This window comes from Ornithorhynchus anatinus, chromosome 10, assembly GCF_004115215.2.
Source record: "Ornithorhynchus anatinus isolate Pmale09 chromosome 10, mOrnAna1.pri.v4, whole genome shotgun sequence".
Classification (NCBI taxonomy): Eukaryota; Metazoa; Chordata; class Mammalia; order Monotremata; family Ornithorhynchidae; genus Ornithorhynchus; species Ornithorhynchus anatinus.
This window is the reverse complement of record NC_041737.1, coordinates 58,140,228-58,168,198: the sequence shown is the minus strand read 5'-3', so window position 1 is coordinate 58,168,198 and position 27,971 is coordinate 58,140,228. Positions and strand designations below refer to the sequence as shown.

The window sequence follows — 27,971 nt, the reverse complement described above, 5'->3', positions numbered from 1 at the left end:
GGTGGGGTGTGGTCGAGGCTGGGGGCCAGTGCGGATGAACCCCCACACACCCCTCAGGGGGGTTACCTGGCGGAAGAACTCCTCCATTAGGGCCTTGGTCCAGCGGCTGTGGACACTCCACTGCTTGGTGGGGTGACTTATGTCAGCAGCGTGGAGCAGCAGGGACAGAGCCTTGGACTTGTCGATCCTGTGGCCGGTGGGCAAGAAGGCAGGAGGGCGAAGGGGAGGTGGCCGAGGGAGGGGACAGACTGGGGTGAGAGAGGAGCCTACCGCCTCCGGAGCCCCATACCACTCTCAGTGGATGCAGACACGGGCACAGATGGAGACACGCAGGCAGACAGAGACAGACACAGTGACAGACACAAAGACAGCCAGAGTCAGAGCTACACAAACAGATAGACACACAGACAGCCAGAGATACACAAGCAGCCAGACAGACACAATGACAGTCAGAGAGAGATACACAAGCAGCCAGACAGTCACAGTGACAGGCAGGCACACAGCCAGAGATAGAGACACAGTGACAACGATATACAGGTAGCCAGAGAAAGAGATACACAAACAGCCAGAGACAGAGAAACAATGACACAGACATCCCCTTTCACAGATACAGACACAAAGACAGCCATAGACAAACACATTGACAGCAACAGACACAGTCCCTCTCACAGACACACAGACACAGACGCACGGAAACTCATAGACACATTCAGACAGGCAGAGACACAGACACACAGACAGCCCTCTCAAAGACACATAGACACACAGACATGGACATATAGAAAGCCATATATATAGATGCACAGACACAGGAAACACCTCTCAGACAGTCACACCTACAGCCATAGACACACAAGCAGCTTCTCTTACAGAGTACTTAACTCTAACCCCCTACTAGCCGCTCCAAGTTTTGGTGGTTGTATATTTTTATGCCATTTGCTAAGCACTTATTATGTGCCAGACACAGTACTAAGCACTGGTGTAGATACAAGCTAATCAGGTTGGACACAAGGGGTTGCGGTACTAATCCCTATTTTACAGATGAGGTAACTAAGGCACAGAGAAGTTAAGTGACTTGCCCAAGGTCTCACAGAGGACAAGTGGCAGATCTGGGATTAGAACCCAGGTCTTTCTGACTCCTAGGCCCATTCTCTATGCACTAGGCCATGCTATTCCCTCCACCCAGTCCTTTGTCCCTCTCCCAGCCTCCTGCTTCCCCATCCCTGACTCCTCCTTCTTCCATCTTCCTGCTCCTTCCCCCAGCTACTGGCTCCCTCCCCTCAGCCCTCTTCTCCTCCTCTCCATCCCCCTGCTTCCCCCATCCTCAGCCCCTTTCTCTCTTCCCCGGTCTCCACTCCCCACTCCTCACCCTGGGCAGCGTGTCTCCCTGCCCCAGCCCCCGGGGCCTGCCTCCCTGGCCCTGCCTCACCTCTCCAGCTGCTGCAGGGACGTCTTCATGGATTTGACTTGCTGGAAGTGGCAGGACATGTCTGTGGACAGCACCATCTCTATGACCAGCGAGCGCAGCTCTCTGTCTCCGCCAGAGAAAGACCCCAGCTCAGCCCTGCAGTCTCCTCCCAGGCTCTGAGTGCTGCCTGCCCCTCGGCTCCCCCACCCCTGCAACAACCTCCCAAATAACTGGTTCAATACAGGATTCATCACGGGCACCAATACAGGATACACTTGCTGCTTTCTTGCACTTGGATTTACACCCTTTATTCACCTCCTCCCTCAGCCCCAGAGCACTCATGTCCATATCCATAATTTATTTATTTATTTATATTAGTGTCTCTCTCCCCCTGTAGACTAAGCGAATTGTGGGCTGCCTACCAACGTGCCTACCAACACTGTTATACTGTTCTCATCCAAGCGCATAGTACAGTGCTCTGCACAAAGTAAGTGCTCAATAAATATGATTGATTGATCGATTCCTGGGTACTGGGATTACCCTCTACTACCCTTTCCTGGGGGGCCAAGCCCTCTGACCAAGCCTCTGATCCTCCATCCTATCCTCTAGTAGGGACCTCCTCTCCCATCAAGGAAGATAGGAAGCCAAAAGGTCAGAGGTCAGAGATCAGAGGTTGTGAGAACCAGGTTCCAGTTGACCAAGGGCTAATCTTGCAGGGAGAAGAAGGATCTTGAGCTAGACAGAGGGGAGCAGGGGTTCTCGGGTTGGAGGAAGTGGGCTGGGGGTCTTGAACTAGATGGGGGGTGGGGTGGGAAGGGTGTCAGACTGGACAGAGGAGGGAGAGTGGTTCTCGGGCTTGGCATAGGAAGGGTAGGAGGGGTGGGATGGAGCCTGCTCACGCGAATTCATCCTTGGCCAAGTTGGTAAAAATGTTCATCTCCTCATCCTGCATCAGGCGGAAGACGGAGCTGATGTGATGGTTCTCCAGCACTGAGCGGTCATTGTACAGGATGGCACATTCGGACCTGGACCAGGGTCTGGGCTCAGAGGGGTCTGCCTGGTGGGCTCATAGCTCCCCACCCAGGCTTCCTGACCCCTGTCCCCCCTGCTCCGCCCTGGCCTCTCACCACCAGCCCACTCCCCTAGCCCCATCCTCGCCCCCAGCCTCAGGCCCAGAACTCCCAATCACCCACCTCCACCCCCAGTCCCTTGTCCCCAGACCCTGATTCCTCACCCCTCACTCCTGGATCCCAGTCCTCTCTCTGATGTCATCCCTGACCCTGCCTTTAGACTCCCACCCTGGCTCCCGCCCCAACCCCCAAACGTCCCCCCTCCCCTAGACCCCAGACATCCCCTGGTGCCAACACCCTGCCCCTGGACACCCTCCACCCCCGGCCCCGATCCCCAGATGCTCTCTGCCCCTGGCCCCGACCTCTGACCCCTGATCCCAAGACCCTGCATACCTTCCACCCCAGGCCCCCTGCCCCTATCTCACTTGGTCTGGATGTGGAAGCTGTTGGTGGTGCCGGTGTGCTCGTAGTCATGGATGGCGGCCGCGAAGAGGATGGCCAGGACCTCTATCTCTGTCAGGCAGTGCTGGGCCCAAGAGGGAAAGGCACAGAGTTCGGGGTGGGGAATCTCAGAGACCTCAGGCAGGGCTGCCACCCATGAGGCTAGTTCATCTCCGGCCTAGTGAGGATGAGCTGGCCCAGCCACTTTCCCTTCCCCTCCCACGTGGGGCTGAGACTCTGCCTTTAAAGCCCCCTCCCAGTGCCCCAGCTCCCCAGCCAGGCACTCTATGACCCGATGGGAAGATCCAAAGGCTGGGTCCACATGCAAATTAGATGCAAATGTGCCTTTATTTTTATGCTTAGGGGCTTTTGGTCAGAAGTAGCTCTGCTACTTATCTACTGAGTGACTTCGGGAAAGTCACTTAACTCCTCTGCCCCTCAGTTACCTCAGCTGTAAAATGGGGAGCAAAACTGTGAGCCCCAAGTGGGACAGGGACTGTGCCCAACCCAATTTGCTTGTATCCACCCTAGTGCTTAGTAAAGTTCCTGGCAATAGTAAGCGCTTAACAAATACCATTCTTCTTCTTCTTCTTATTTGGTGGAGGGTCTTTGGTGGGAGGACATCATCCTTCCCCTAAATTCTGGGCTGGGTCCACTCAAATCCCAGGTGTGTCACTCTTCCCTTTCCCCTGGTCCTGAAGTGTGGCCCCTTAGTCTCCTCTCCTCCAGCCCCAGGTGTGCCCCATAGATAGGCAAGGTCTTTCAGGTGCCTTCAGATCCCTAGGCCATACCACCATGCCAGTCCGGAGCAGGAAGCAGTGGACGGTCTGTGTGACATCAGCTGCGTGGATCTGATTGTGGTAAGGATTTTTGTACTTTCCATAGCCAGCCTCCAGGGCATCCAGAAAAGTCATGAGGAACACAGTGGGGATCTGAGAATTGCAGTAGGAGGGATGGAAGTCAGACTGCAGGTAGTACAGCCAGAGTAGGGGAGAGGCAGGGAAATAGCTTTCAGCAGTCCCTTCTGGGCTGGGTCATTGCCTGCTGGGGACAAGCCAAGCCCAATATGGGTGGCAAACTCGGGGAGAAAGCCCTGGGAAGCACTGGCCCATCCACCCTGCAGCTTGCCAGAGGTAAGTGGGCCAGGAGGCCTTCCCTGCCTGTCCCCGCCCCCACCCTCACAGCCCGGCTCTCCAGTGCCCCAAATACGGGGAATGTAAAGGAACTGTTCCCATGGCAGCCATTTGCCTATTTTGGTGTTGTCATAGCACCTGCAGCTGGGTACCTGGGTATAGCCAGGAAGGGGCCGGCTGTGCCAAGGGCAGGGCCAGAGGACTGGACCTGAATCTGCAGCAGGAGGGATGGAGGCTAGGCTGTAGGAAGAAGCAGCCAGGAGTGTGAGCTTTATGAGTGAGGAAGGGAGGAGCGGTCTTGGCCTGGCATTTGTGGAGGGGCTGGTCGACCTGGACACAGGGGTGGGATGGCTGAGGTGGTTAGAGAGGATGTGGAGCCTTCCCCGCAACCTTGCCAAATTGGATGGTTTGGCGAGAGTGAGGCAGTGAGAGGGATGAGATGACCCCGGAGGAGGGGACGGTGTCTGACCTTGAAGCGGCTGTTGAGGTTGTGGCGGGTGAACAGCTCAAAGACAACGGTCCGCAGGGCGTGCTCTTCGGACACACGGTTCAGGGCGAAGACGTCAAAGCACCACAGATCCAGGGTCTGCAAGTGTCCCGATGGGCTGCTAACACTGCCTGGCCCACCCCTTCCCCTGTCTAGCCTGGACCCGGCCCCAGTCTGGCCCCAGTCCCTCCTGGAGCTCAGTCCTGGCCCTGGCCCTGATCCAAATTGGCCCTGCCCCGGCCCCACCCCCATCCTGAGTCCAGCCTGGCCCTGGCCCCTCTCCTTACCTTCAAGCAGTTGATGACGGCTGAGGAGTAGCTGGGACCCACGGCAGTGTAGGTTCTTCGAAACATGCTGGGGACCAGTGGGGCGTGAGCAGATTGGACACAGAACACTCCTCGGGGCCTGTGGGAGGACTCTGAGGGCTCTGAGGAATGGAGGGGGCTAGAAGGGGGCTCGGGGAGCTCAAGGGGCCGAGGAAGGGGCTCAGGCACATGGGGGCCCGAGTACAGGGGGTGGCCTCACCGCTCCACAAAGATGCCGGCTTGCACCGCGTGGACGATGCTGCGGAATTTGGGCTTCTCCTCCGAGCGGCGGCCCTTGGCCCGGGTCTGCTGGGTGAAGGTGGAGGCCAGCCAGTCCCGAACCTCCGAGGGCACCGCGTCTGAGCGGATCTCCTGAAGCTCGTCCTCTGTGTCCAAGATTTGCCTGGGACCAAGGGAGCCGCCGCAGACTGTTGACCTCTAATCCCCGCCCCACAGTTCCCAACCTGCCCCAGAGGCGACGTGGTACTGGGGCTTCTCATATCTGTGCTCCTTCCCCCTTCCTTTATCTCTGACCTCCGTCCTCTGTCTCTGTCCCTTTCTCCTCTGTTTCTGTCCACCCCTTCCTTCTCTGCCTCAGTTCTTCCCTCCTTTCTCTGTCTCTGCCCTATATTCTATGTCTCTATCCCTCCCTCTTCAGTCTCTGTTCCTCCCTCCTCTCCCTCTGCCCCTCTTTCCTTCTTCTGTCTCTGCCCCTCCCTCTCCTGTCTCTATCCTCCCTCTGTCTCTTCCCTTCCCTCAATCAATCATTATTTATTGAGTGCTTACTATGTGCATCATCCATATTTATTGGCAATTACTTTGTGCAGAGCACTGTACTATGCCCTTGGGAGAGGACAGTACAACAGAGTTGAGAGACACATTCCCTGACCACAAGGAGCTTACGGTCTAGAGGGGGAGACAGACATTAAATGCTCTGTGGTTGGGGATGGGGTGAATATCAAATAATTAATGGGTACACATCCAAGTGCAAGGACAGTGAAAAAGGGAGAGGGCATAGGGGTGATGACGTCTTAGTTGGGGAATGTCTCTTGGAGGAGATGTGATTTTAATAAGGCTTTGAAGGTGGGGAGAGTGGTGGACTTTCAGATATCAATCTATGGTATTTATTGAATGCTTGCTGTGTGCAGATCACTGTATTAAGTACTTGGCAGAGTTGTATATGAGGTGGGAGGGAGTTCCAGGCCAGAGGGAGTATGTGGGCAAGGGGTCAGTGGTGAGATAGACAAGACTGAGGTACAGTGAATAGATTGTTGTTAGAGGAGCCAAATGTGTGGGTTGGATTGTAGCTGCAGTGAGGTAAGGTGGGACGGGGAAAGCTGATTGAGTGCTTTAAAACCGATGGTAAGCAGTTTATGTTTGATGCAGAAGTGTGGGGCAATCACTGGAAGCAGAGTCTTGAGGAGTGGGGAGACGTGGACTGAACTTTTTTTAGAAAAATAATCTGGGTAACAGAGTGAAATATGACCTGGAGTGGGGAGAGCCAGGAGGCAGGGCGGTCAGCAAGGAGGCTGATGAAGTAATCAAAGTGGAATAGGAAAAGTGCTTGGAGCAGAATAGTAGCAGTTTGGGTGGAGAGGGAAGGGCAGATTTTAGCAATGTTATGAAGGTAGAATCGACAGGATTCGGTGACAGATTGAATATGTGTGCTGAATGAGAGAGATGAGTTAAAAATAATGCCAAGGTTACTTGGTTGGCATGACAGGGAGGATAACGTGTTGTGATGAGTGATGAGAAAGGGAGAGGACAGGTTTTGAGTAGAAAGATGAGGAGTTCTGTCTTGGATATATTAACTTTGAGATGTGGGCGGAACATCCGAACTGTGGTCCTCCCTCCCTACCTCTCCCTCCCCATCTCTTCCCCTCCATCTCTCTTTTCCAGAACAGTGCTTGGCACATAATAAGCACTTAACAAATGCCATAATTATTATTATTATTATGAATAATAATAATTGTGGTATTAGTTAAGTGCTTACTATGTGTCAAGCACCGTTCTAAGTGCTGGGGTAGATACAAGGTAATCAGGTTGTCCCACATGGGGCTTACAGTCTTAATCCCCAATTTCCATTTGAGGTAACTGAGGCCCAGAGAAGTTAAGTGACTTGCCCAAAGTCACACAGCAGATAAGTGGCGGAGCTGGCATTAGAACCCTTGACCTTCTGACTCGCAGGACCATGCTCTATCCACTACACCACACTGCTTCTCATTATTATGCTTCTTATTATTATCTCTCCCTCCCCATCTCTTCTCCTTCATCTCTCCCTCCTCATCTCTCCCTCTTCATCTCTCCCTTGTAAGCCTGTCAATGGGCAGGGACTGTCTCTATCTGTTGCCGATTTGTACATTCCAAGCGCTTAGTACAATGCTCTGCACATAGTAAGCGCTCAATAAATACTATTGAATGAATGAATCTCTCCATCTCTCCCTCCTCTTTATCTCTGATTCTCCATCCCCATCTCTCCCTCCTTTCCATCCCTATCTCTGAGTCTGCATCTCTATATCTCTCTGCCCCGTCTCTCTTTAGGATTCAGTCTCTTCTCTATTCGTGTTCTCCCTCTCCAGACCATCCCCACCAACCCCCTGTCCCTGTCCCCTTCTCCTGCTCTGCCCCAGTCAACAAAGCAGCCCTGCAGGGCCCGGCCTACCTGGTCTCGTCGATGTAGACGGCCTCCAGCAGGGATGCTGTGTACTCGAGGTTCTTCTTCAGATCCTCGATGTTCACCTCACCGTTGTCTAGCTGCTTCACCATGTATCGCAGCCTGGGGGTCATAGGTCAGGAATCAGGGACAACACAGAGACATCACCTGCTCCCCTAACCCCTCCAGCTCTGATGGGGATGATATGAATACCGTAACTCCCAGGAAAGCACTCCCTGGGGCTTTGCATTAATAATCAATCAATTATATTTATCAAGCTATTACTGTGTGCAGAGCATTGTACTACGCGTTTAGGAGAGCACAGTGTAATAGAGTTGGTAGACATGTCCCCTACCCACAGTGATCTAACAGTCTAGAGGGGGAGATAGACATTAATATAAATACATAAATAAAACTGTAGATATGACAGTGCTATTATGTGAATTAAAGATATGTACATAATAGTAGCATTAATAGTTACAGTGATTATTAAGGACTTCTCTAAACACTATGCTGATCACTGGTGTAGATACCAGAAAATCAGATGTGATCCAGCCCCTGTCTCACACAGGGCTTGCAATCTAAGTCCTCATTTTACAGAGGTGGACACTGAAGTCCAGAGAGGTTAACTGACTTGCTCAAGGCCACAAATCAGGCCAAGGGCCCAACTGGGACTAGAACCAGGTTTCCTGACTGCAGGCCCCATACTCTTCTTTCCCCAGCCACTGGGGAGGCCATGGACCAAAGAGCCACAACCCCTGACATCCTTCCCAAGGGGATGATCCCAAGAGATGTCCCCTGGAGATAACAGAGAGGGGGTGAGGTAGAGCTCTTTCCCAGTCCCTTCCCCCCAGCTTTCCAGGAACCTAGAAAAAGCAGGGAGGGCGGAAAATCTCCAAAAAGAGTAGAGAGCGGGTAGTGGAACTCAAACTCAATTTTCACCCTCTCCTGAAGGTTAATGGGGTTTGGATTCTGATATCTGTCAGTGAGGAGAGGGGTAGAGCAAAGACAGGGGAGAGAGGGAAGGGGAAAGGAATCAGAGGGCAAGGGTAGAGACCAGGGGCCCTGGAGGGAGTAACAGGGACTGATGGGGTACTGATGATGGCGGGGGGCAGGAGAGGGGCAAAGGGTCATGGGTGATTGAAGTGAGGGCCAAGGATGCTCAAGACAGTAGGGCAGGGGCAGGGTCTCTGAAGCAAGAGACAGGGGGCTGGGGGGCAGGAGGACCCATAGGTGGAATCCAGGCCCAGAGAGATGCTCAAGATGACCCTGTGATTCAGAGGTAGCTCAGGGGAGAGGGATGACTCAGGACCCCACTTTGGAGACCAAATTAGCCATGCCACTTTCCCAGAGGCTCCAGGGAGGCTGGAGTGCCAGGATTTCAGCTGGGTTCCCCCTCTGACTGGGAAGGGCAGGGTCTGGCGTCCAACCAAAGGTCATTCTGCTCTGTTCCTTGCCCCTGTATGGGAGGTTCTTCTGATCTAGTTCCCCTAAGTCTCCAGGGAAAACAACGCCAGCATCAACCACGACTCTCCAGCTCCCCTTCAGCCCTGAATGCCAGTAAGTCCTTCCTGATGTCTATTCTAAAATCCTGCTGGAACGAGCACCAGCTGTGTCTGCCCGGGAATGGGAGAGCTGCTGGACATGGGAACAGTGCTCCTAGGATCCGGTGGGCTCCCCCCTACCCAGCTCAGACAATCCTCTTGGTCTCCAGGCATCTAACTGCTACAGTGCTCTGCACACTGTAAGCGCTCAATAAATACAATTGAATGAATGAATGAATCTAACCAAGCAGCTGGTTAGGTGGCGGTTAGACATCAGATGGGACATACCTTTAGGAGACACAGGACCAGGGAATGGAAGAGTTTTAGGGCACCTCTTCTCTTCTGCAGCTGCTCCCACCCTTTCTGTGCCCCCTCGCATCATTCCAGCCCCTTCTTCTAGCACCTCCTGTCTCCTCCTCCAGGCACCCTCCTCCCTCTCCCTGGGCTTCCATCCTGGGAGGGGAATTAATTTCTTCTTATCTCTTGAAGCCTCCAAGAGGAGTTGGAGGGCGGGAGGGGAACGGCCAGACGGGTGGAGAGCTGTCTGGTGATTAGTATAAATATTAACACCAGTTTTAATAAGGCTGATTACCGCCAGGATTAACAAGGAGAAGATGAATCACCCCCCTGCCCAGAGTCCCGCTGGGCTGCCAACGATCTCCTTCTATGGCCCCAATTTTACATGGCCGGGGGTGGGAGGGGATGAAGTGGGAGGGAACAACCGAAGGGGAAGCCAGTAGAGTGGGGGGTGCAGAGGCTAGCCAGGGGCAGGGGCTGGAGCAGAGGATTTCCCCCAGAAAGGTCCCTCAGATCACCCTTGGGAGGGCGGAATGGCTGCAGCAGGAAGCTTCAAGGGGAGAGAGTGGAAATAATAATACTAATTATAACACTTAAGTGCTTACTATGTGCCCTACTCCAACCAGTGTCACCCACACTTCTGCCTATGGTCCATCCCCCGACCCCATTCCCACTGCCACAACTCTTCCTCCTCCTTACAAACTTAACCAAAACCCCATCTCCTCCAGGAAGTCTCCCCACATTGACCACCTCCTCTACACCCAGCTCCGGTGAGGAGCGGAGCACCATTCTAAGCGCTGGTGGATACAAGATAATCAGATTGGAACAGTCCCTGTCCCACAGAGGGCTCACAGTCTAAATTGAGGACACTGAGGCACAGAGAAGTTAAGTGCCCAAGGTCTAGAGTAGATCAGTGGTGGAGGCAGGATTAGAACCCAGAGCCTCTGACTCCCAGGCCCAAGCTCTTTTCGATAGGCCACATGGGCGGGACTGGCATCCGGGTCCTGGAGGTTGGGGGATCTTGAGGACTGGGGTGCCAGAATGAGAGACAGAATTAACCCAAGAGCCTGTGACTCCTCTCTTACTGATGGAGGGTGAAACACCCCACAGGATGGATGGATCAGAGCAGCTAGGGAGAAAGTATAGAGTCAGTACCCCACTTTACCCAACCCCCTGCCTCTCACCAGCCCAGCCCTACACTGGGAATGTTCTGCAGGGAAAGGGACCACCCTGCCCCCTCACCATCCCACCATCCTCATCCATCCCCTCCCCTGGATGGATGGAGTTGGGGGAGGGAATGACTGTTAGATTGCTCCTTGAATGTTTTACTCCCTGTGTTCCCTTCCAGGCTCTTAGTATTCATTCATTCATTCAGTTGTATTTAGTAAGCACTTTCTGTGTGCAGAGCACTGTACTAAGTACTTGGGAAAGTACAATACCACAATAAACAGTGACAATCCCTGCCCACAGTGAGCTCAGAGTCTAGAGGGAGGAGACAGACATCAATACAAATAAATAAAATTACAGATGTATAAAGTGCTATGGAGCGGGTAGATGGGAGAACAAAGGGAGCAAGTCAGGGTGATGGGAAGGGAGTGGGAGATGAGGGAAAATAGGGTTTAGTCTAGGAAGGCCTCTTGGAGGAGATGTGCCTTCAGTAAGGTTTTGTAGGTGGGGAGAGTAATTGTCTGTCGGACAGCACTTCACAATCAGCCAGCACTCAATTAATATCACTGATGGATTAAACAAGCATCACAAGAACCCAGTGCAGTCTGTGCATCATCTTGCTGCCTCCTGCCATCCTCCAGGATATGCTGGTTTCCAGGCCCCCAGGGAGGAAAACAGGGTGTGAGGCTGGAGAGACTCAGGAGGAGTTGAGTAGCTCAGTAGGTCTCAAAGGGAGAGAGGGGAGAAGCAGCATGGTCTAGTGGATAGAGCACAGGCCTAGAAGTCAGAAGGACCTGGATTGTAATCCTGGCTCTACCACTTGCCTGCTATGTGACCTTGGGCAAGTCATTTCACTTCTCTGTGCCTCAGTTGCCTCACATGTAAAATGGGGATTAAGAGTGTGAGCTCCATGTGGGACAGGGATTGTGTCCAACCTGACTAATTTTTATCTACCCTAGCACTTCAAACAGTGCCTGGAACCTAGGAAGTGCTTAACAAATACCACAAAAAAAGAAAAAAAAGAAAGAAGGGGAGGGGGGTCTGGGCGCTGGGGCCTCCTGAGGCCAGCAGCAAGGTCAATATTAACTGGGTTCTCTGCCCAGTCCAGCCACTGCCTGCTCTGACCCACCCAACATGCATGGCGGTGGAACTTATAGCCGGACTCTGTAGGCAGGACCCAGCCAGCCCCTCCCTCTCTCAGTCTTCTGAATCCTCCACCCCAGCCTCCTCCAATGCCCTCCCTCCCTTTCCCCGGCCTGGGCTCCTGCCCCAGCCTCAGTCCCAACTAGGCAACCCACCCAGGGTCCCTGACACTTCTGCCTGCGGTCCATTCTCCTTCACTATTCCCACTGCCACAACCCTCCCTCCTCCTTTCAAACTCAACCAAAAACCCACCTCCTCCAGAAAGGCTCCCCACATTGGCTACCCCCTCCACACCCAGCTCTGGTGCAGTGCGGCCTGGTCCCTCCACCCTCCCTCTCCCACCAAGCACGGGGGTCTTTCTATGAAGTCCCTCAAGGGCTGGGATCATGTCTCCTCCCTCTAACCCCCAGTGACCATCACAGAGTGTGTGTGTGTGTGTGGGTGCATGCACATGCGTGCATGTGCACATGTGGGTCAGTCCTATCCTCCCCCACCAGACTGGAAGCCCCACAAGGCAAAGTCTGTGACTCCCCTCTCCTGCCCTTCCCCCTGTTTCTAGTGCAGAGCTCAATACAGTCTAGGGACTGACCAATCCCCCAGTTGAGAACTCACTTCCTGGACAGACTGTCCGCAGGGGAGGATGGGGGGAGGGGCGGGGTGGACAAGAGGAAGGGAGGAGGAGGAGGGAGGAGGCTCCGGAGTCTTTGGATGCTTCTCACCGCCCTGTTTTCCACAGAATTCTCCTCCGACGCCTGGCACTCTGGGACGAAAAAAAGTCTCTGAGCCGGGCCAGCAGGCCTCTGGGCACCCCCACCCCGGCTCTTTGAGCAACCTCCACCCTCCTCACGTTCCCTGCTGCACCCTTGCTCCCAGGCCAGGGGCCATGAGTTCATCCCCAAGTTCCCAGCCATTTATCTCTAGGGTCCCCCTTTTTTAATGTTATTTGTTAAGCACTTACTATGTTCCAGGCACTGTACTAAGTTCTGGGGTAAATACAAGATAATCAGGTTGGACACCGTTCATGTCCCATTTTGGGGTCACAGTCTCAATCCACATTTTATAGAAGAGGTAACAGAGGCACAGAGAAGTGAGGTGACTTGTCCAAAGTCACAGAACAGATAAGTGGTGGAGCCAAAGTTAGAATCCAGGTCCTTGTCTCCCAGGCCCCATACTCTTTCCACTAGGCCATGCTGCTTCTCTCCACCCCTCCTTCCTTTCTGCTCCTGGAATGAATATTCTCCACACTGACGATGTCGTGACCAGCTCTGGAGAGGAGAGGATGAGCAGCACCCTGCTGCCATGGTCCCACAGGAACATCACCTCCCCCTCCCTGGTCCGGCATCCGCAGGAGTCAGCATCTCAAGGTTCTACCCCCAATGCCCCCTGGTTCCCAACCTTTTTCCCCCATTCCCCCCACCACACCTTGCTGCAGGTCCTCTAGGCTCATGGCCCATCTGGGCTTCAGAATGGGGGTTCCTTACTCAGATACCCTGACCCCACACTGGGGAAAGAGGGGAGAAGCAGGAAGACCAAGGGAGTCCAGAGAATTCTAGGAGAGATTCCACTCCCCTTTAGGGAGCAACTGGGGCCAGTGGGGCCCAGAGTAGAAAGATGGGGGACTCTTGGGTCCCCCAGAGAATCCTGGGGCCTTCCCCAAGGTCCAGCAGGGCCACCAAAAACCTAGGGGAGAGAGGATGGGGAGCTGGGAGGGATGGGGCAAGGCTAAGGGAAGGAGAAATGTGGGGAAGAGGAGTGGGAGAAGTGGGGAAGGAGATTGGATGGAAAGTGGGGAGCAGTGGGAAGGATTTAATTCCCAGGTGTACAGAGGCAGAGGGTTATGTGTCTTGAAGTCCACCCTCCCTCTGCAACTCAAGTCTCCCCAGTCCCCCGAGGGGGTCCAGTCTCCCCAACCCCAGGGGAGGGGGGGTCTGGTCTCCCTAATCCCTTAGGGGCGAGGGGTCCGATCTCCCCAACCCCTCTGGACGAAGGCCCTACCTGAGGACAGGGTTCTGCAGGTGGCGCTGTTGAATTTTCACCAGCCCGGCCATGGGGTCCCGATTCGCTGGCCAGCCGGTCCCCCGCCCCGCAGGACGAGACCGGACCCCTGTCCTCTGGCCCCTGCCCTCTGCCCACGCAGGCCAGGACCGGGAGAGCCGGGGCTGAGGCTCTGGGGCCGGGCGGATGAGGGGCGCGGGCGGTGGGAGACGCCACCCGCCGCCGCTGAAGAATTGAGGACCCGGGGGAAAGTTTCTTGTTTTTACAAGCCCGAAGGAAAGAGTCAGTTCGAAGAACCGTCCCTCTGCGCGACAAAAATAGCTGCTCAGTCGCTTCCGGAGCCTGCCCTTCTCCCCGGGGCGACCCCGCCCCTACCTCCTTTGCCCTCCACCCTGCCCCTTCCTTTCCTCTCCAAAGTGCCCCCAAATCCTAACCTCTCCTTAAAAGTGACGTCCCCCCCTTAATGCCCCCTACTCCGCCCCTCTCCCATGGTGATTCCCCCCCCCCCCGAAAAAACTTCCCCATCCCTAACTCTCCTCCCTCCAGTTCTCTGTGCAGCGGAAATAATAAAAATAATAATATTTGTTAAGGGCATACTATGTTGTGAGTCCCATGTGGGACATGGACTCTGTCCAACCTGATTGGCTTGTATCTACCCCAGGGCCTGGCACATAGTAAGCACTTAAAAGCAGCGTGGTTTAGTGGAAAGAGCACAGGCTTGGGAATCAGAGGACATGAGTTCTAATCCCAGCTCCTCCACTTCTCAGCTGTGTGACCTTGGGCAAGTCACTTAATAATAATGTTGGTATTTAATATACCAACAATACTTAACTTCTCTGTGCCTCAGTAACCTCATCTGTAAAGTGAGGATTAAGACTGTGAGCCCCATGTGGGACAACCTGATTACCCTGTTTCTACCCCAGCATTTAGAAAAGTGCTTGGTACATAGTAAGACCTCAGCATATACCATAATAGTAATTATTAATATTATTATTATTAAGAGCAGTTGGGGATAGGCTAGAACAGACAGTGGAGGAAGGAGAGTAGGTGCGGGGAGAGGGAGGGAGGCAGATGGGGCAGGTTGGGGTAGACAGGGGAGGGAGTAAGGCAGGTGGGGGATAGGGAGGGAAGAAGGGGGGCATGCTGGGGTGGACAGGAGAGGGGGGTAAGTGGGGACAGGGAGGAAAGCAGGGTAGGGGCAGGCTGGGGCAGGCTGGCTGTTTCCTGTAGCCCTGACTTGCTCCCTTTCCTCTTCTCCCTCTCCCCATCCCACAGCACTTATGTATATATCTGTCATTTTATTTATTTATATTGATATGTGTTTATTTGTATTGTTGTCTATCTTCCCTCCCACCCCACCCCCTGGACTGTATGCTCACTGTGGGCAGGAATTGTCACTCTTTATGGCCATATTGTACTTTCTCAGGCGTTTAGTACAGTCTTGACATAGTGGATAGCGCATGGGCCTGGGAGTCAGAAGGTATGGGTACCAAGCCCGGCTCTGCCACTTGACTGCTGTGTGACTTGTATCCACCCCAGTACTTAGTACAGTGTGTGGCACATAGTAAGCACTTAACAAATATCATAATTATTAATTATTACTCTGAACCTTCCTGTCTTCTTCTAAAGCCTCTGAGGCCCAAATAAGTGAAGTGACTTGCCCAGGGCCACACAACAGACTAGTGGCAGAATGGGATTAGAATGCATGACCTTCTGACTCCCAGGCTCATACTCTATCCACTAGGCCAGGCTGCTTCCCTTGGCAGGCTAGCAGGGTAGCAGGATCAGGGACCTCGTGGGGTTAGCTACAACCTGACCCGTTCCCTGTTCAAAGCCATGGCTGGGGTTGGGGCAGGAGGGATATTTAGTTAGTGAGCACCATGCGATACAGGGGCTGTGTCCAATCTAATTAATTTGTATCTCCTCCAGCTCTTAGAACAGTATTTGACACATAGTAAGTGCTTAACAAATACCATTTTAAAAAGGGGGGTAGGGGAGGAAAAGGTAAAAAAGAGAAGAGGAAATAAAAGGTGGGGAGGGCAAAAGGAAATGGGTAGGGAGAGAGGGAACCTATTCCGACTCTGCCACTTGTCTGCTGTGTGACCTTGGGTAAATCACTTCTCCGTGCTTCAATTACCTCATCTGAGCGGTTGAGACTGTGAGTCCCACATGGGACAGGGACTGTCCCCAACCCGATTTGCTTGTAACCACTCGAGCGCTTGATGCAGTGCTTGGCACATAGTAAGTGTTTAACAAATACCATTATTATTCTTATGATCATCAGAATTTGACTCCCTTTACCCCGGCCCCTCCCACCGCCCTCCCAGGCTGCGACCCTGGCCCCTCCCACACCCCCTCCCAGCCTTTGGCTCCGGCCCCGGCCCATTCGAGCCGCCGGCAGCTGGCGGGGCAGAGCGGCGGGGGCGGGAGGAGGCGGGGAGAGTTAAAAATATTTCACCAACTGGTGGCAGCCCTAGGGGAGCCAACATGCCAGGCTACGGGCCCCCCGGAAACACCGCGTCCCCCGCCCCGCAACTCCCCGGCCCCCAGGCCTTAGCGCCCGAGGCCACGGTCACACTGGAGCTGGGGGACACGGACTGTGTCCCACCTGGTTATCTTGTATCTACCCCAGCGCTTAATACAGTGCCTGGCACGTAGTAAGCGCTTAACAAAGCACTTAGAAAAACGGCGTGGTTTAGTGGAAAGAGGACGGGCTTGGGACTCAGAGGTCGTGGTTTCTAATCCAGACTCCACCACTTGTCAGCTGTGTGACTTTGGGGAAGTCACTTAACTTCTCTGCGCCTCAGTTCCCTTATCTGTAAAACGGGGATTAAGGCTGTGAGCCCCACATGGAACAACCTGATAACCTTGTATTTACTTAGAAGAGTGTTGGCACATAGTAGGCGCTTAACAAATACCACTATTATTATTATATTACTATTATTGTTATCACGGGCTCCTCCCAAGGCACCCCCAGGCCCTCACCCTTTCCTTCCTCCCTCCACCCCGGGTCTCCGCCGATTTCAGGGGGCAGCAAGACTGAAGGGGGGGGTGGGAAGGGTCAGGGTCTACCAGTGCCAGAGCTGATTGGCTTTGATGGCGAAGGGGCGGTGTTGTGATAAGTACTCTCCCTCTCCACCTTTCCCAGATGTTGTCCGTCCCAGCTGCCCAGCCTCAGAGGCCGGCAAGGGTCGCCAAGACTGGTCGATGCCAGGGGGCAACCGGTGTCGCCGGGCAGCGCAGGGCGAGAGGGAGGGGCGTCTCTTGGCATGGCTCCAGGAGGTGGCCCGAGACCCCGGCGTTGGGCCATCGCCCCATCGAAACCCAGAGCTCAAAAGGAAACTGAGGCCCACAGCGAGGCACGGAGAGCCCAGATCCATAGGAAAGGTGGTGCCTCACGGTGGGAGGTGGGCTCAGAGCTGGAAGAAATTGGGGTCGTAGGGCAGGAGAGATGGGTGGGTGGGAGGCCTGGAGGGGGCAGGAGAGGTTTCCCATGGGAATTCTAGGAGGGAGACCATTCTCCTTCCTTCTTTTCCTCTTCCCTTCTGGCATCATGTTCCACGTCCCCCAAAATTATGGAACCCAAGGCTACCCAGCTCCAGCTACAGGGTTAAGCAGAGGGGAGGTTGTTCGGCATAAGCTCTTTTTTGTGGCGGAGATAGCGAGGAGGGGGAGGGGGGAGAGAGAGAGAGAAAGGAGGAGAGAGAGGGAGAGCGAGGGAGAGGGAGCAGAGAGAGAAAAAGAGAGCAGAGATGGGGAGATCGAGAGGGAGAGACAGGAGCAGAGACAGGGAGAGAGGGAGAGCGAGGGAGAGACAGGAGCAGAGAGAGAAAAAGAGAGCAGAGATGGGGAGATCGAGAGGGAGAGACAGGAGCAGAGACAGGGAGAGAGGGAGAACTAGGGAGAGGGAGCAGAGAGAGAAAAAGAGAGCTAGCGAGACAGAGACAAAGACAGGGAGGAAGAGTCAAAGAGGAAGAGAAGAGGTAAAACAGGAGGGAGGCAATGGGAGGAGGAGAAATTGTGGGAGGAGAAATGTGGGAGGCAGGGAAGAGAAGGGGGGAGAAGTGGAGCAGAACAGAAAGGTAGGGAAAGGGGGAGGGAGTTGGAGGGGGGGGAAGGGAAATAGGAGAGGGGAAAGGATAAAGGGAGAGGCTCCAGAGAGAGAGAGAGAGAGAGACAATAGCTACATATTAACTCCGGGAAACCATGACAACGCCTAGCATCCCTCCGGGGACGAAGGCGGCCGGGGCCCTGGACCGTGCGAGGAGGGACATTGCCGTTTGTCGGAGAGAGGAGGGTGAGGGCCTCTGGGGTCCGCCCCACGGCAGGGGAAGTTCACAATGGTTTATGCGGGGTGGGATGGGGCGAGATAAAGAGGCACAGAGAGGTCAAGCAACACGCTCACGATCACACAGCACCGAGAAGAGGGGCTGGAAACCGAGCTCTCAGGGTCCTGTGGGAGGGACTTGAAGAGGTCATTTTCTTCATCACCCTGCCTCTCCCTTTCTCTCTCGCTCCCCTTCTCTGAAGAGGTGGCATAGATTCGCTTGGCTGGCCAGCCTGGCACTATGTGCCAAGCACCTGGCTAAGCTTTGGAGTAAATACAGTACAGTCAGGTCAGACACGGACCCAGAGGCAGCATGCTTTAGTGGATAGATCTTGGACCTGGGAGTTAGAAGGAGCTGGGTTCCAATCCCAGCTCTGCCACCTGTCTGCTATATGACCTCGGTTAAGTCACTTAATTTCTCTGTGCCTCAGTTATCTCATCTGTAAAAAAGGGGTTAAGACTTTGAGCCCCACTTGGGGCATGGACTGTGTCCAACCCAATTAGCTTGTATCTACCCCAGAACTTAGTACAGTGCCTGCTACATAGTAAGCTTTTAACAAATGCCATTTAAAAAATGGGATTTCCACTGTGAGGGGGAAGGAACATAGTTTTTTAGTTCCCATTTTATAGATGAGGAAAGTAAGGTGCAGACATACCAAGCATCTTCCCCCCAGTCACAAAGCAGGCAAGTGGCAGAACCGGGATCAGAAACCACGTCTTCTGATGCTCTTTCCACTAGGCCATGCTGCGTCCATTCTACTCCTAGGGTCGCAGTTTGCGGGAGGTTCGGCTCCCTCCAGATATGTCCTCCTCCTGCCCTGCCCAGCTCCACATGCTGAGCAGAAGGAGGGAGGAAGGAGGGGAGAAAAGTGTGAGGGTGAGAGGAGGGGAGAGGGGAGAGGAGGAAAGAGGGGACAGGAGGGAGCCCCAGGTGAATTCCAAGTCTGCCTGCTGCGGGAGCCTTTCATTCATTCAGTTGTATTTATTAAGTGCTTACTGTGTGCAGAGCACTCTACTAAGCGCTTGGAAGAGTACAATACAACAATAAACGATCAAATTCCCTGCCCACTACGAGTTTACAGTCTAGAGTGGGGGAGACAGACATCAATAAGTGGAGGTGTGGGGCACTGTATTGTCCCTTTGGGACAATTGAGGTACTCTCCACCCAACTTGCCTTTCTCAATGGCCCAGACCTGCCTCCCTCTGGCTGCCCTTCCCTGTCCTCCAGGGAGTGCCGTGTCTGACGTCAGGAGCACTATTACCCCCCCGCATTGCACCCCTCCCAAATAGACCCTCTCCCAAACACTTAATTATTATTATTATTATGGTGCTTGTTAAACGCTTACTATGTGCTCAGCACTGCTCTAAGCACTGGGGTAGATACAAGGTCATCAGGTTGTGCTACATAGGGCTCACAGTCTCAATCCCCATTTTACAGATGAGGGAACTGAGGCCCAGAGAAGTGAAGTGATTGGCCCAAGGTCACACACAGCAGATAAGTGGCAGAGCCGGAATTAGAACTCACGACCTCTGACTTCCAAGTCTGTGCTCTTACCACTAAGCCAAGCTGCTTAATAAAGTGCTCTGCCCACAGTAAGCGCTCAATAAATATGATCGAATGAGTGAACAACCGACGCTCCCCTTGTCCAGGGAAGGGGGCCAGGAAGCAGTAAGTTTATCCTGCATGGTCACTCGAACAAAGCAGCAGAGGGGAAAGGAGAGGAGAGGAGGGAAAGGAAGAGACCAAGGGACACCCCCCCCCAAGGGGAGGAGCTTCCAATTTGCAGCTCTCAGCCCCTACCCCAACCCCTAAAACCCCATCCTCAGCCCCTAGTGCCCCACCCCTAATCCCACCCTCAGAGCCTTTGTGTGTATTAATTAGCAGGTGGAAGACACTGTCTTGAAAACATCTGCTCTGTCCTTGTCTCGAGAGTTGCCAGTCGGCACACCCACTCACACACGGGCACACTCAAATAGGTACCATCACACACAGAGATTCACACTAACACAGGCACACTTAAACGTATACATATGTATGCACATGCAAGCACATAGACTCACACCGACAGCCAATGTCTCACAAGGACTCGTGCACAACTATAGGGATGCACACAGTCACATACAGAAGACAAACACGCAATCACACATATACACAGATATAAATGTGCACACCATCACACAATCACACACAAAAACCCACATCAATCACACCCAGATTCCCATACAAGAGGACTCACATAATCACAAACATAAAGGCAATCATGTGGTCACACACCTGCCCAGAGACATACACACACATGCTTTCAAGAACACCCTCCTGCCGTCACACAAGCAGAAGGATAAACAGGTACACACATATTCACAGAGACAGGCCCTGCAGATAAACACACATATACACAGACTCACAAATAGACAGTCACACAAGGGAAGTCACATATACTCCCTCTGGGAAACACATAAACTTGAAGACCATACACACTATTTCACACTTGCAAATACATGTACACAACTGCATAGGCACCCTCACATGATGGTTTTGCACATATGCACCCATTTACCCATACAGATGCACATGGATCATATCTTCCCTAAATATGCACACAGAAACGTACACTCAGGGTCTCACCTTTATGCTTTCACATACACATGCACACAGTCTCAGTTACTACCAGACACAAACATATCCAGAAACACACAAGCAGATTCATAGCTCCCCAGTTGCCCAGCCCTCTCCAGATCAAAGAAAGAACTTAATCTCCCTTCCACACACACACCACCAGCTCTATTCCCTTCCCTTTCCAATGATTTTCAACAATTCCAGGCCCATCCTACCCTCATTGCCCCCCGATCTACCCACCTAATAATAAATGTCATACTTGTTAAGTAGTTAATACTTGCCAAGCATTGTGGTAGATATACAATAATCAGATTGGACACATTCTCTATCTTACACGGAGCTCAGAGAGAGGGAGAGCAGGTATGGGATCACCATTTTGCAGGTGGGGAAACTAAGGCCCAGAGAAGTTAAGTGACTTGCTCAAGGTCACAGAGCAGGCAAGTGTCCACCATCAGAAATAGGACCCAGGTCTTCTGACCCAGGCTCAGGCTCTTTCCACTAGGCCTCCACCGAGTCTGTGGCTCCTACCCTTATCAGCAGGCCCAGGGTTAGGCCTTGGGGTACCCTCCCTGGACCCGTTGTCCTGAGGGTCCTAGCCCCCCAGAACCCCAAGCCCCTGCCTTCTTTCCAATCCTCAGTGAATGCCCAAAGAGGTCTTTCCTAAGAAGCATCATGGCATAGTGGATAGAGCACGGGCCTGGGAGTCAGAAAGTCATGGGTTCTAATCCCAGCTCCACCCTTTTTCTGCTGTGTGACCTTGGGCAAGTCACTTCACTTCACCATGCCTCAGTGACCTCATCGGGAAGATGGGGATTGAGACTGTAAGCCCCATGTGGGACAGGGTCTGTGCCCAACTGGATTTGTTTGTAATCACCCCAGTGCTTAGTACAGTGCCTGGCACAGAGTAAGTACTCAACAAACAGGAGGAGCAGGACATTGGCCCATTGTTCTCGTGTCCACCCCTGCTCTACCTCAGCCATAATGACACTGAGGTGGGATTTTGCTTCTCTACCTATTCCCTGGGCTTTGTCCTTGGGAGTAAGGTAGGGGAAAGGCACCAGGAACAGTCCAGAGAAATCTATGCCACCACTGGGAAGGTCCTGATGGGCAGAGGGGAGGTCTTGCAGGGGGCAGGGGCATGGTTGGCTGGGGAAGACCCTGCTGAGAAAACTGCCTTGGTCTCTCTGGAGAATTCTGGGGTGGGAGAGGGTCCACAGGGGAGGGGCCAAGAGTGACCCCTCAGGCCAGATGGCTGCCTTGAGGTGAACAGGACCTGAGCTGTGGACTCATTCATTCAATCGTATTTATTGAGCCCTTACTGTGTGCAGAGCACTGTACTAAGCACTTGGGAGAGTACAATACAACAATAAGTAGATACAACCCCTTCCCTCAATGAGCTTACAATCTAGAGGGGTTGGAGACAGGCATTAATATAAAAAAATTAGAGATCTGAACAAAAGTGTTGTGGGGCTGGGAGCGGGAAAGAACAAAGGGAACAAGTCAGTGATGCAAAAGGGGTGGAAGAGGAAAACGGGGGCTTAGTCAGAGAAGGCCTCCTGGAGGAGATGTACCTTCTGGACTCAAGGGCCGAACCTAAGCCACAGGTTTGAAAGAAGCGATTGAGTTGGGGGATTTGAAACCAGCACCTGTGATTTTTTTTAATGGTACTGTGCACTAAAAACTAGTGCCAGCGCTATGGACTAGAAACCAGCACCTGAGTTGTGGGACTTGAGACCAGCGAGGTATTGGTGAAATGCTTCCAGTGTGCCAAGCACTGTACTGAGCACCGGTGGAAAGAACAAGATAATCAGGTCAGATCCAGTCCCTGAGTCTCACAGTTTCTTATCCTCATTTTACAGATGAGGAAACTGAGGCACAGAGAATTTAAAATGATCTGCCCAAGTCACACAGCAGACAAGTGGAGGAGCCTGAATTAGAACCCATGTCCTCAGACTCCCAGGCCATGTTGCTTCTCCCTAGACCATGGGTCTAGGGTTGGGTTACAGTAGAAAGAAGGACCTCCCACTCCTGTTTCCTCTTTGCTCTACTCAACCGAGCTGCTCCCTGAACCACAGGGCAATGGAACTGAGCAAAGCTAGACTTGGAGTCCACTCTGACCCAGAGATTTGTTTCCTCCTTCCACCGTACATCCAAAAACTGAAAAAGAAGCTCAAGGGGGGTGCATTTTCTCTCTCTTTCTTTCTTTTCTCTGTGTCTGTCTCTCTGTGTTTCTCTTCTCTTCTTCTCTTCCCCCGCCACCCCCATGCCAACACACACACATACACATTGGAGAAATGCCCAAGCTGTAGTCTCAGAAATGTAAAATCTCATTGGCCAATTACTTTGCAACACGATTGCCCAGGCTCTAGCCCTAGCGTCTAGTCATCTCCTGGCTACTGCCTCCTTTTCTCCCCTCCCTGGACCTTCTATGTTATTCTAAAGAGTATGGCCACAAGCAGATCCTCCTCAACTTAGGGTAGAACAAGAGGGAGAAGGGACTGAAGCTGTAGCAGGAGGGATGGTGGTTAGACTTCAGGTGGAAGGTCCCAGCTCCAGGTATTGAGTACCATAGGTTCAGGGGGAAAAGGGAAGAGATAGGATCTCTCCGTCATCTGTCAGCCAGGAGAGACTACCCTCTTGCTATCCCGCGCCTGGGTTGGGGAAGGGGCTAGCTGAAATGGAGGCAGGGGGATGGCTGGCAGGGCCTCCAGAGAGCCTGTACATCCCAGAATTCTCTGGCCCATGATCCCCCTAGCTTTCGCCTTATCCTTGGCTGATTTGAATTTTCCATTAAGGATGGTCGGGCATGATCCCAAAAAATTCAAATGCATCCCATTTCCCTTTTTCCTCCCCGACCTTGCTCCGGAGGGCCAAAGGGGCCTGTGGGGGCCCCAGGGTTTCCAGTCCATTTTGTTGTCAAGCTGTAGTGGCCCTGGGAGACCTCGGAGGGTGGGCTGGGCGCCCAGAGCATTCCATATATTTCCCTTTATTCACCCTCACTCCCAGCCCCACAACATTTATGTACATATTATATTAATGTCGGTCTCCTCCTCTAGACAGTAAACTCACTGTATGCCGGGTACCTGTCTGTTATATTGTTATATTGTACTCTCCCAAGCGTAGTACAGTGCTGTGTACACAGTAAGTGCTCAATAAGTATGACTGACTGGACCTGCTTTCAAATCATTATCTCAGTTTCCCTCTCTGAGACATAGGGACTGCCCCCTCCTAGCACCCCTAACCCACGTCCCCCTCACCCCTCACCAGCCACAGTCACCTCCTAGCCCAAGTGGTGCAAATCAGGATCCCTCTGGCTCTTAGGTGGTGGCTGTAACCCCATAGTTCCCACACCACTGAGCAAAAGGCAAAGGTAGTAATACTTTTGGTATTTGTTAAGCGCTTAACTACATGCCAGGCACTGTACTAAGCCCTGGGGAGGGCACGGGCAGATCCGGTTGGACACAGTCCCTGTCCTGCATGGAGCTCACAGTCTTAATCCCCTTTTTACAGATGAGGTAACTGAGGCCCAGAGAAGTGAAGTGACTTGCCCAAGGCCAAACATTAGTTAAGTGGCAGAGGTGGACTTAGAACCATGACCTTCTGACTCCCAGGCCCACGCGCTAGCCACTACTCCATGCTTGGCCAGCAGAGAGTGGGAAGTTGCCTTCACTCCTGTCCACCTCTGGGCAGGAGCCCTGGGGGTCCTGAGAGGAACAAACCCTTATGCCCCCTGGGACTCCAAGACGGGCTGGGTGGCAGAGGGCAAGCTGGCCAATCTCATCACTGGCTCAGTCTGGGTATCCCTCCCCAACTTCCCATTGCACCAGAGTCTGAGAGGCAGGACTGAATGCTCTGTCCAGTCTCCCCACACACACCCCAACACCCTCTACCCAGAGTACCCCGTACCTGAGATCCCCCCCAAAACCTCGAAGTCCCCTGTTCCACTGGGGACTTTTCATGCCCTGAAAAGATGAACCTGAGCTCTCTCCCCCAGGCTCTCTTCCTGGACCCTCTCTCTGCCCCCTCCCCTGGCCCTCTTGCAGCCCCTCAATCCCTGGTCCCCCATTACTCCTCCCCCTTCGTTCTTAGTGCCCCCCGATATTCACAGCGTCTCCCTGATGCAATGGCCATTGGTACACAGTCGCCCCCCCCAGAACTTACTGCCCCTTGGTTCACAGAGCTCCCTGGCACACAGAACCACCCTCATACCCACTGCCCCCTGTTGCCCAGTGAACCCCATTAAACATTGACCCCCAATGCCCACTGCCACCCTAGTATATACTCCTGCCTAGTACTCAGTCCTCCCTGTACCCACTACCCCTCTAGCACATAGTGCCCGATACTGCCATCCTTGAACTTAATGCCCCCATGATGCTCACAGTGACCCCCTAGAACCTAGTGCCCACAGTACACAGTTGTCCTCAGAACTCTGAGCGCCACTCCAGTACACAATGCCCCCCAGTATTCACAGTGCAGCCAGCACTCACAGTGTCCCTCCAATACATAGTGGCCCCCAGATATTTACAGTGCACCCCAGCACTCACAGTGCCCCTCCAGTTCACAGTGCCCTCCCAAAACTCACTGTGCCCCCAGCACTCATAGTGACCCATGGTACCCAAGGCTCACAGTATCCCGCAGCACTCACAGTGCACCCTGATACTCATAATGACCCAGCATTCACAGAGCACACCAATACTCACAGTGCCCCCAGTACTCAGTGTTCCCAATACTCAGTGGCTCCCAGCACTCACAGTACCCCAATACTCACAATGCCCCCCAAACTCACAGTGCCCCCCAATACCCACAGTGACTCCCACCACTCACAGTACCCCCATATTCACAGTGCCCCCAGATAACCACAGTGCCCCCCGATACCCACAATGACTCCTAGCACAAACAGTGCCCCAATACTCACAGTGCCCCATGATACCCACAGTGCCCCCAATACCCACAGTGACTCCCAGCACTCACAGTACCCCGATTGTCACAGTTCCCCCCGATATTCACAGTGACTCCCAGCACTCCCTATACCCCAGTACTCACAGTACCCCCCCGATACTCGCAGTGACTCCCAGCATTCTCAGCACCCCAGTAGTCACAGTGTCCCCCGATACTCACAGTGCACCCCAACACCCACAGTGACTCCCAACACTCACAGTATCCCAGCACTCACAGAGACCCCCGATACTCACAGTGCTCCCTGATACCCACAGTGTCTCTCAGCCCTCACCGTACCCCACCCCTCACGGTACCCCAATATCCACAGTACCCCGATACTCTCAGTGGCCCCAGCATTCACAGCTCCCCCCATCACTCAAGTGATTCCCAGTACTCACAGTCCCCCCCGATACTCACCGTGCCTTCCGGAACTCACAGGATCCCCTCCACCCGATACTCAGTGCCCCCCAAATACCCCTAGTGGCCCCCCAACCCAGAGCGCCCCCCGGCGACCCCTCGGGGTACTCACAGAGTCCTCAGTTTAATCCACATCTTCTTGCTGGGGGCGGATTTCAGCTCCAGGGGAGACGGGCAGCCCCCGGGCTCCAGCATCTCGGGCTCCAGCATCTCGGGCTCCAGCATCTCGGGCTCCGCGGGGGGCTGGGCCGTCAGCTCCATCGGCGCCTGCGGGAGGAGGAAAGGAGCCGGGAAAGGGGGCGGGGGGGATGCAGAGGGTAGAGACCCCGGGCTCAGCCGACCCCTGCAGGTGAACCCCAACAGGTGACCCCCCTTCCCCCCATGCGCACACACAAACACACACACACCCCGCGCTTCCCCTCTACATGCTCCCACCTGCAGCCCCGGGCGGGGTGAGGGGCGGCGGGGTCCCCGGGGATGGGTGGGTGGGTGTGGGGTGCTGTCTCCGAGCTGGGGGAGCCTCCCCCCCGAGCTCCCAGCTCCAGGCGGCGGCTGTGGCGTCTCCCGCACTCTCTCCCGCTCTCCGGCTCCCTGCGCCCTCTGTCTCTCTCTGTCTCTGTCGTCTCTGTCTCTCTCCCCGGCGGCTGTCTCTCTGCTTCAACGCCGCCGCCGCCTCTTCCCCCCACTGCCCGGCCTCGATCCCCTCCCTCCCTCAGCCCCCTCCCCTTTTCCTCCTCCTCCTCCCCCCTCCGGGAAGGGGGCCCACCAGGAGCTGGAGGGAGAGCAGCACACACACACACACACGCACCCCCGCACCCTCTACCGCACGCTGCTGCGGTCTGTGGGTCCGCCCTATGCCCTCCGGGTGGGAGGGCGGGAGATGCGGTTGGTGGGTGCGGGGGCGGGGGGGGGGAGTGGAGGAGAGGGAAGGGGAGAGAGCAGGGGAGAGGGTGGGGGGAAGGGAGAGGGAAGGGGAGAGGGAAGAGGAGAGGGAAGGGAAGAGGGAAGGGGAGAGGGAAGGGGAGAGGGTGGGGGGAAGGAAGAGGAGAGGGAAGGGGAAAGAGAAGGGGAGGGGTGGGGGGGGAAGAGGAGAGGGAAGGGGAGAAGGAAGAGGAGAGGGAAGGGGAGAGGGAAGAGGAGAGGGAAGGGGAGAGGAGGGTAGGGGAGAGGAGGGTAGGGGAGAGGAGGGACGGGCCCTGCCGTGGTGCTGGTAGGGGTCCTGAGGGGTGTGTGTGCGCGTGTATGTGTGTGTGTTGGAGGGGATGGGGTCGGGGAGGGGAGGATAGCTGTATGTGTGTGTTTGTGTGGATTAGTGAGCGTGCCTGGGGTCATGAATGGGCAAATGCGGGCTTCTGTGTCTGTGTGTTTGTGTGTGATTGAGCAAGCGTGACTGAGGGCATGAATGGGTAAATGCATGTGTCTGTGAGTGTGTGTGTTTGCGTGTGTCTGTGTATGTATGAGCAAGCGTGACTGGGGACATGAATGGGTAAATGCGTGTGTCTGTGAGTGTGTATGTGTGTATGAGTGAGCATGCCTGGGGTCATGAATGGGCAAATAAGTATGTGTATGAGTGTGAATGTGTGTGCATGTGTGTGTGTGTGAATGGGCAAATAAGAGTGTTTGTGAGTGTGTTTGTGTGTTTGAAAAAGTGAGAATAACTGCGAGCATGAATAGGCAAATGAGTGTGTTTGTGAGTGTGTGTGCATGAGTGGGACTGGATGTATAAGTGCAAATGGATGTGTGAGTGGGGGAGTAGGAATGAGTGTGCATGAATGTGTGTGACTGGGTATCTGAGTGTGTGCGTATGAATGAGTGTGAATGGATGTATGTGTAAACTCACTAAGTGAAAGAAACGTGTCTGCTTATTCTCTTGTACTCTCCCAAGTGCTTAGAACAGTGTTCTGCTCATAACATTATGGGCTCAAAAAATATGATTGATTGAGTGTGAATTAATGTGTGAGTGTGCATAAGAGTGAGTGTGAGTATGAATGAGTTTGTGTGTATGAGTATATGTATGAGTGTGTCTGAA

At 53.8% G+C, this 27,971-nt stretch overlaps 1 protein-coding gene across 2 annotated transcripts in view; it reads right to left on the bottom strand.

The window, feature by feature from the left end:
• Positions 1-26,591, bottom strand: part of PDE1B (phosphodiesterase 1B) — a 35,329-nt gene extending 8,738 nt beyond the window's left edge. Inside the window, exons 1-11 of one of the 2 annotated variants that reach the window (XM_029074002.2) lie at positions 26,378-26,591; positions 26,055-26,209; positions 7,507-7,620; positions 5,065-5,247; positions 4,827-4,893; positions 4,522-4,638; positions 3,711-3,851; positions 2,904-3,004; positions 2,308-2,433; positions 1,430-1,531; positions 67-187 (exon numbers count right to left, since the gene is read on the bottom strand). In XM_029074002.2, coding sequence (XP_028929835.1) covers positions 67-187; positions 1,430-1,531; positions 2,308-2,433; positions 2,904-3,004; positions 3,711-3,851; positions 4,522-4,638; positions 4,827-4,893; positions 5,065-5,247; positions 7,507-7,620; positions 26,055-26,203 — 1,221 coding nt within the window. In that variant the 5' untranslated portion in view covers positions 26,204-26,209; positions 26,378-26,591. The remainder of the gene's footprint in view (positions 1-66; positions 188-1,429; positions 1,532-2,307; positions 2,434-2,903; positions 3,005-3,710; positions 3,852-4,521; positions 4,639-4,826; positions 4,894-5,064; positions 5,248-7,506; positions 7,621-26,054; positions 26,210-26,377) is intronic. The other variant, XM_029074001.2, reaches the window with a different exon arrangement.
• Between the last annotated feature and the right edge of the window lie 1,380 nt (positions 26,592-27,971).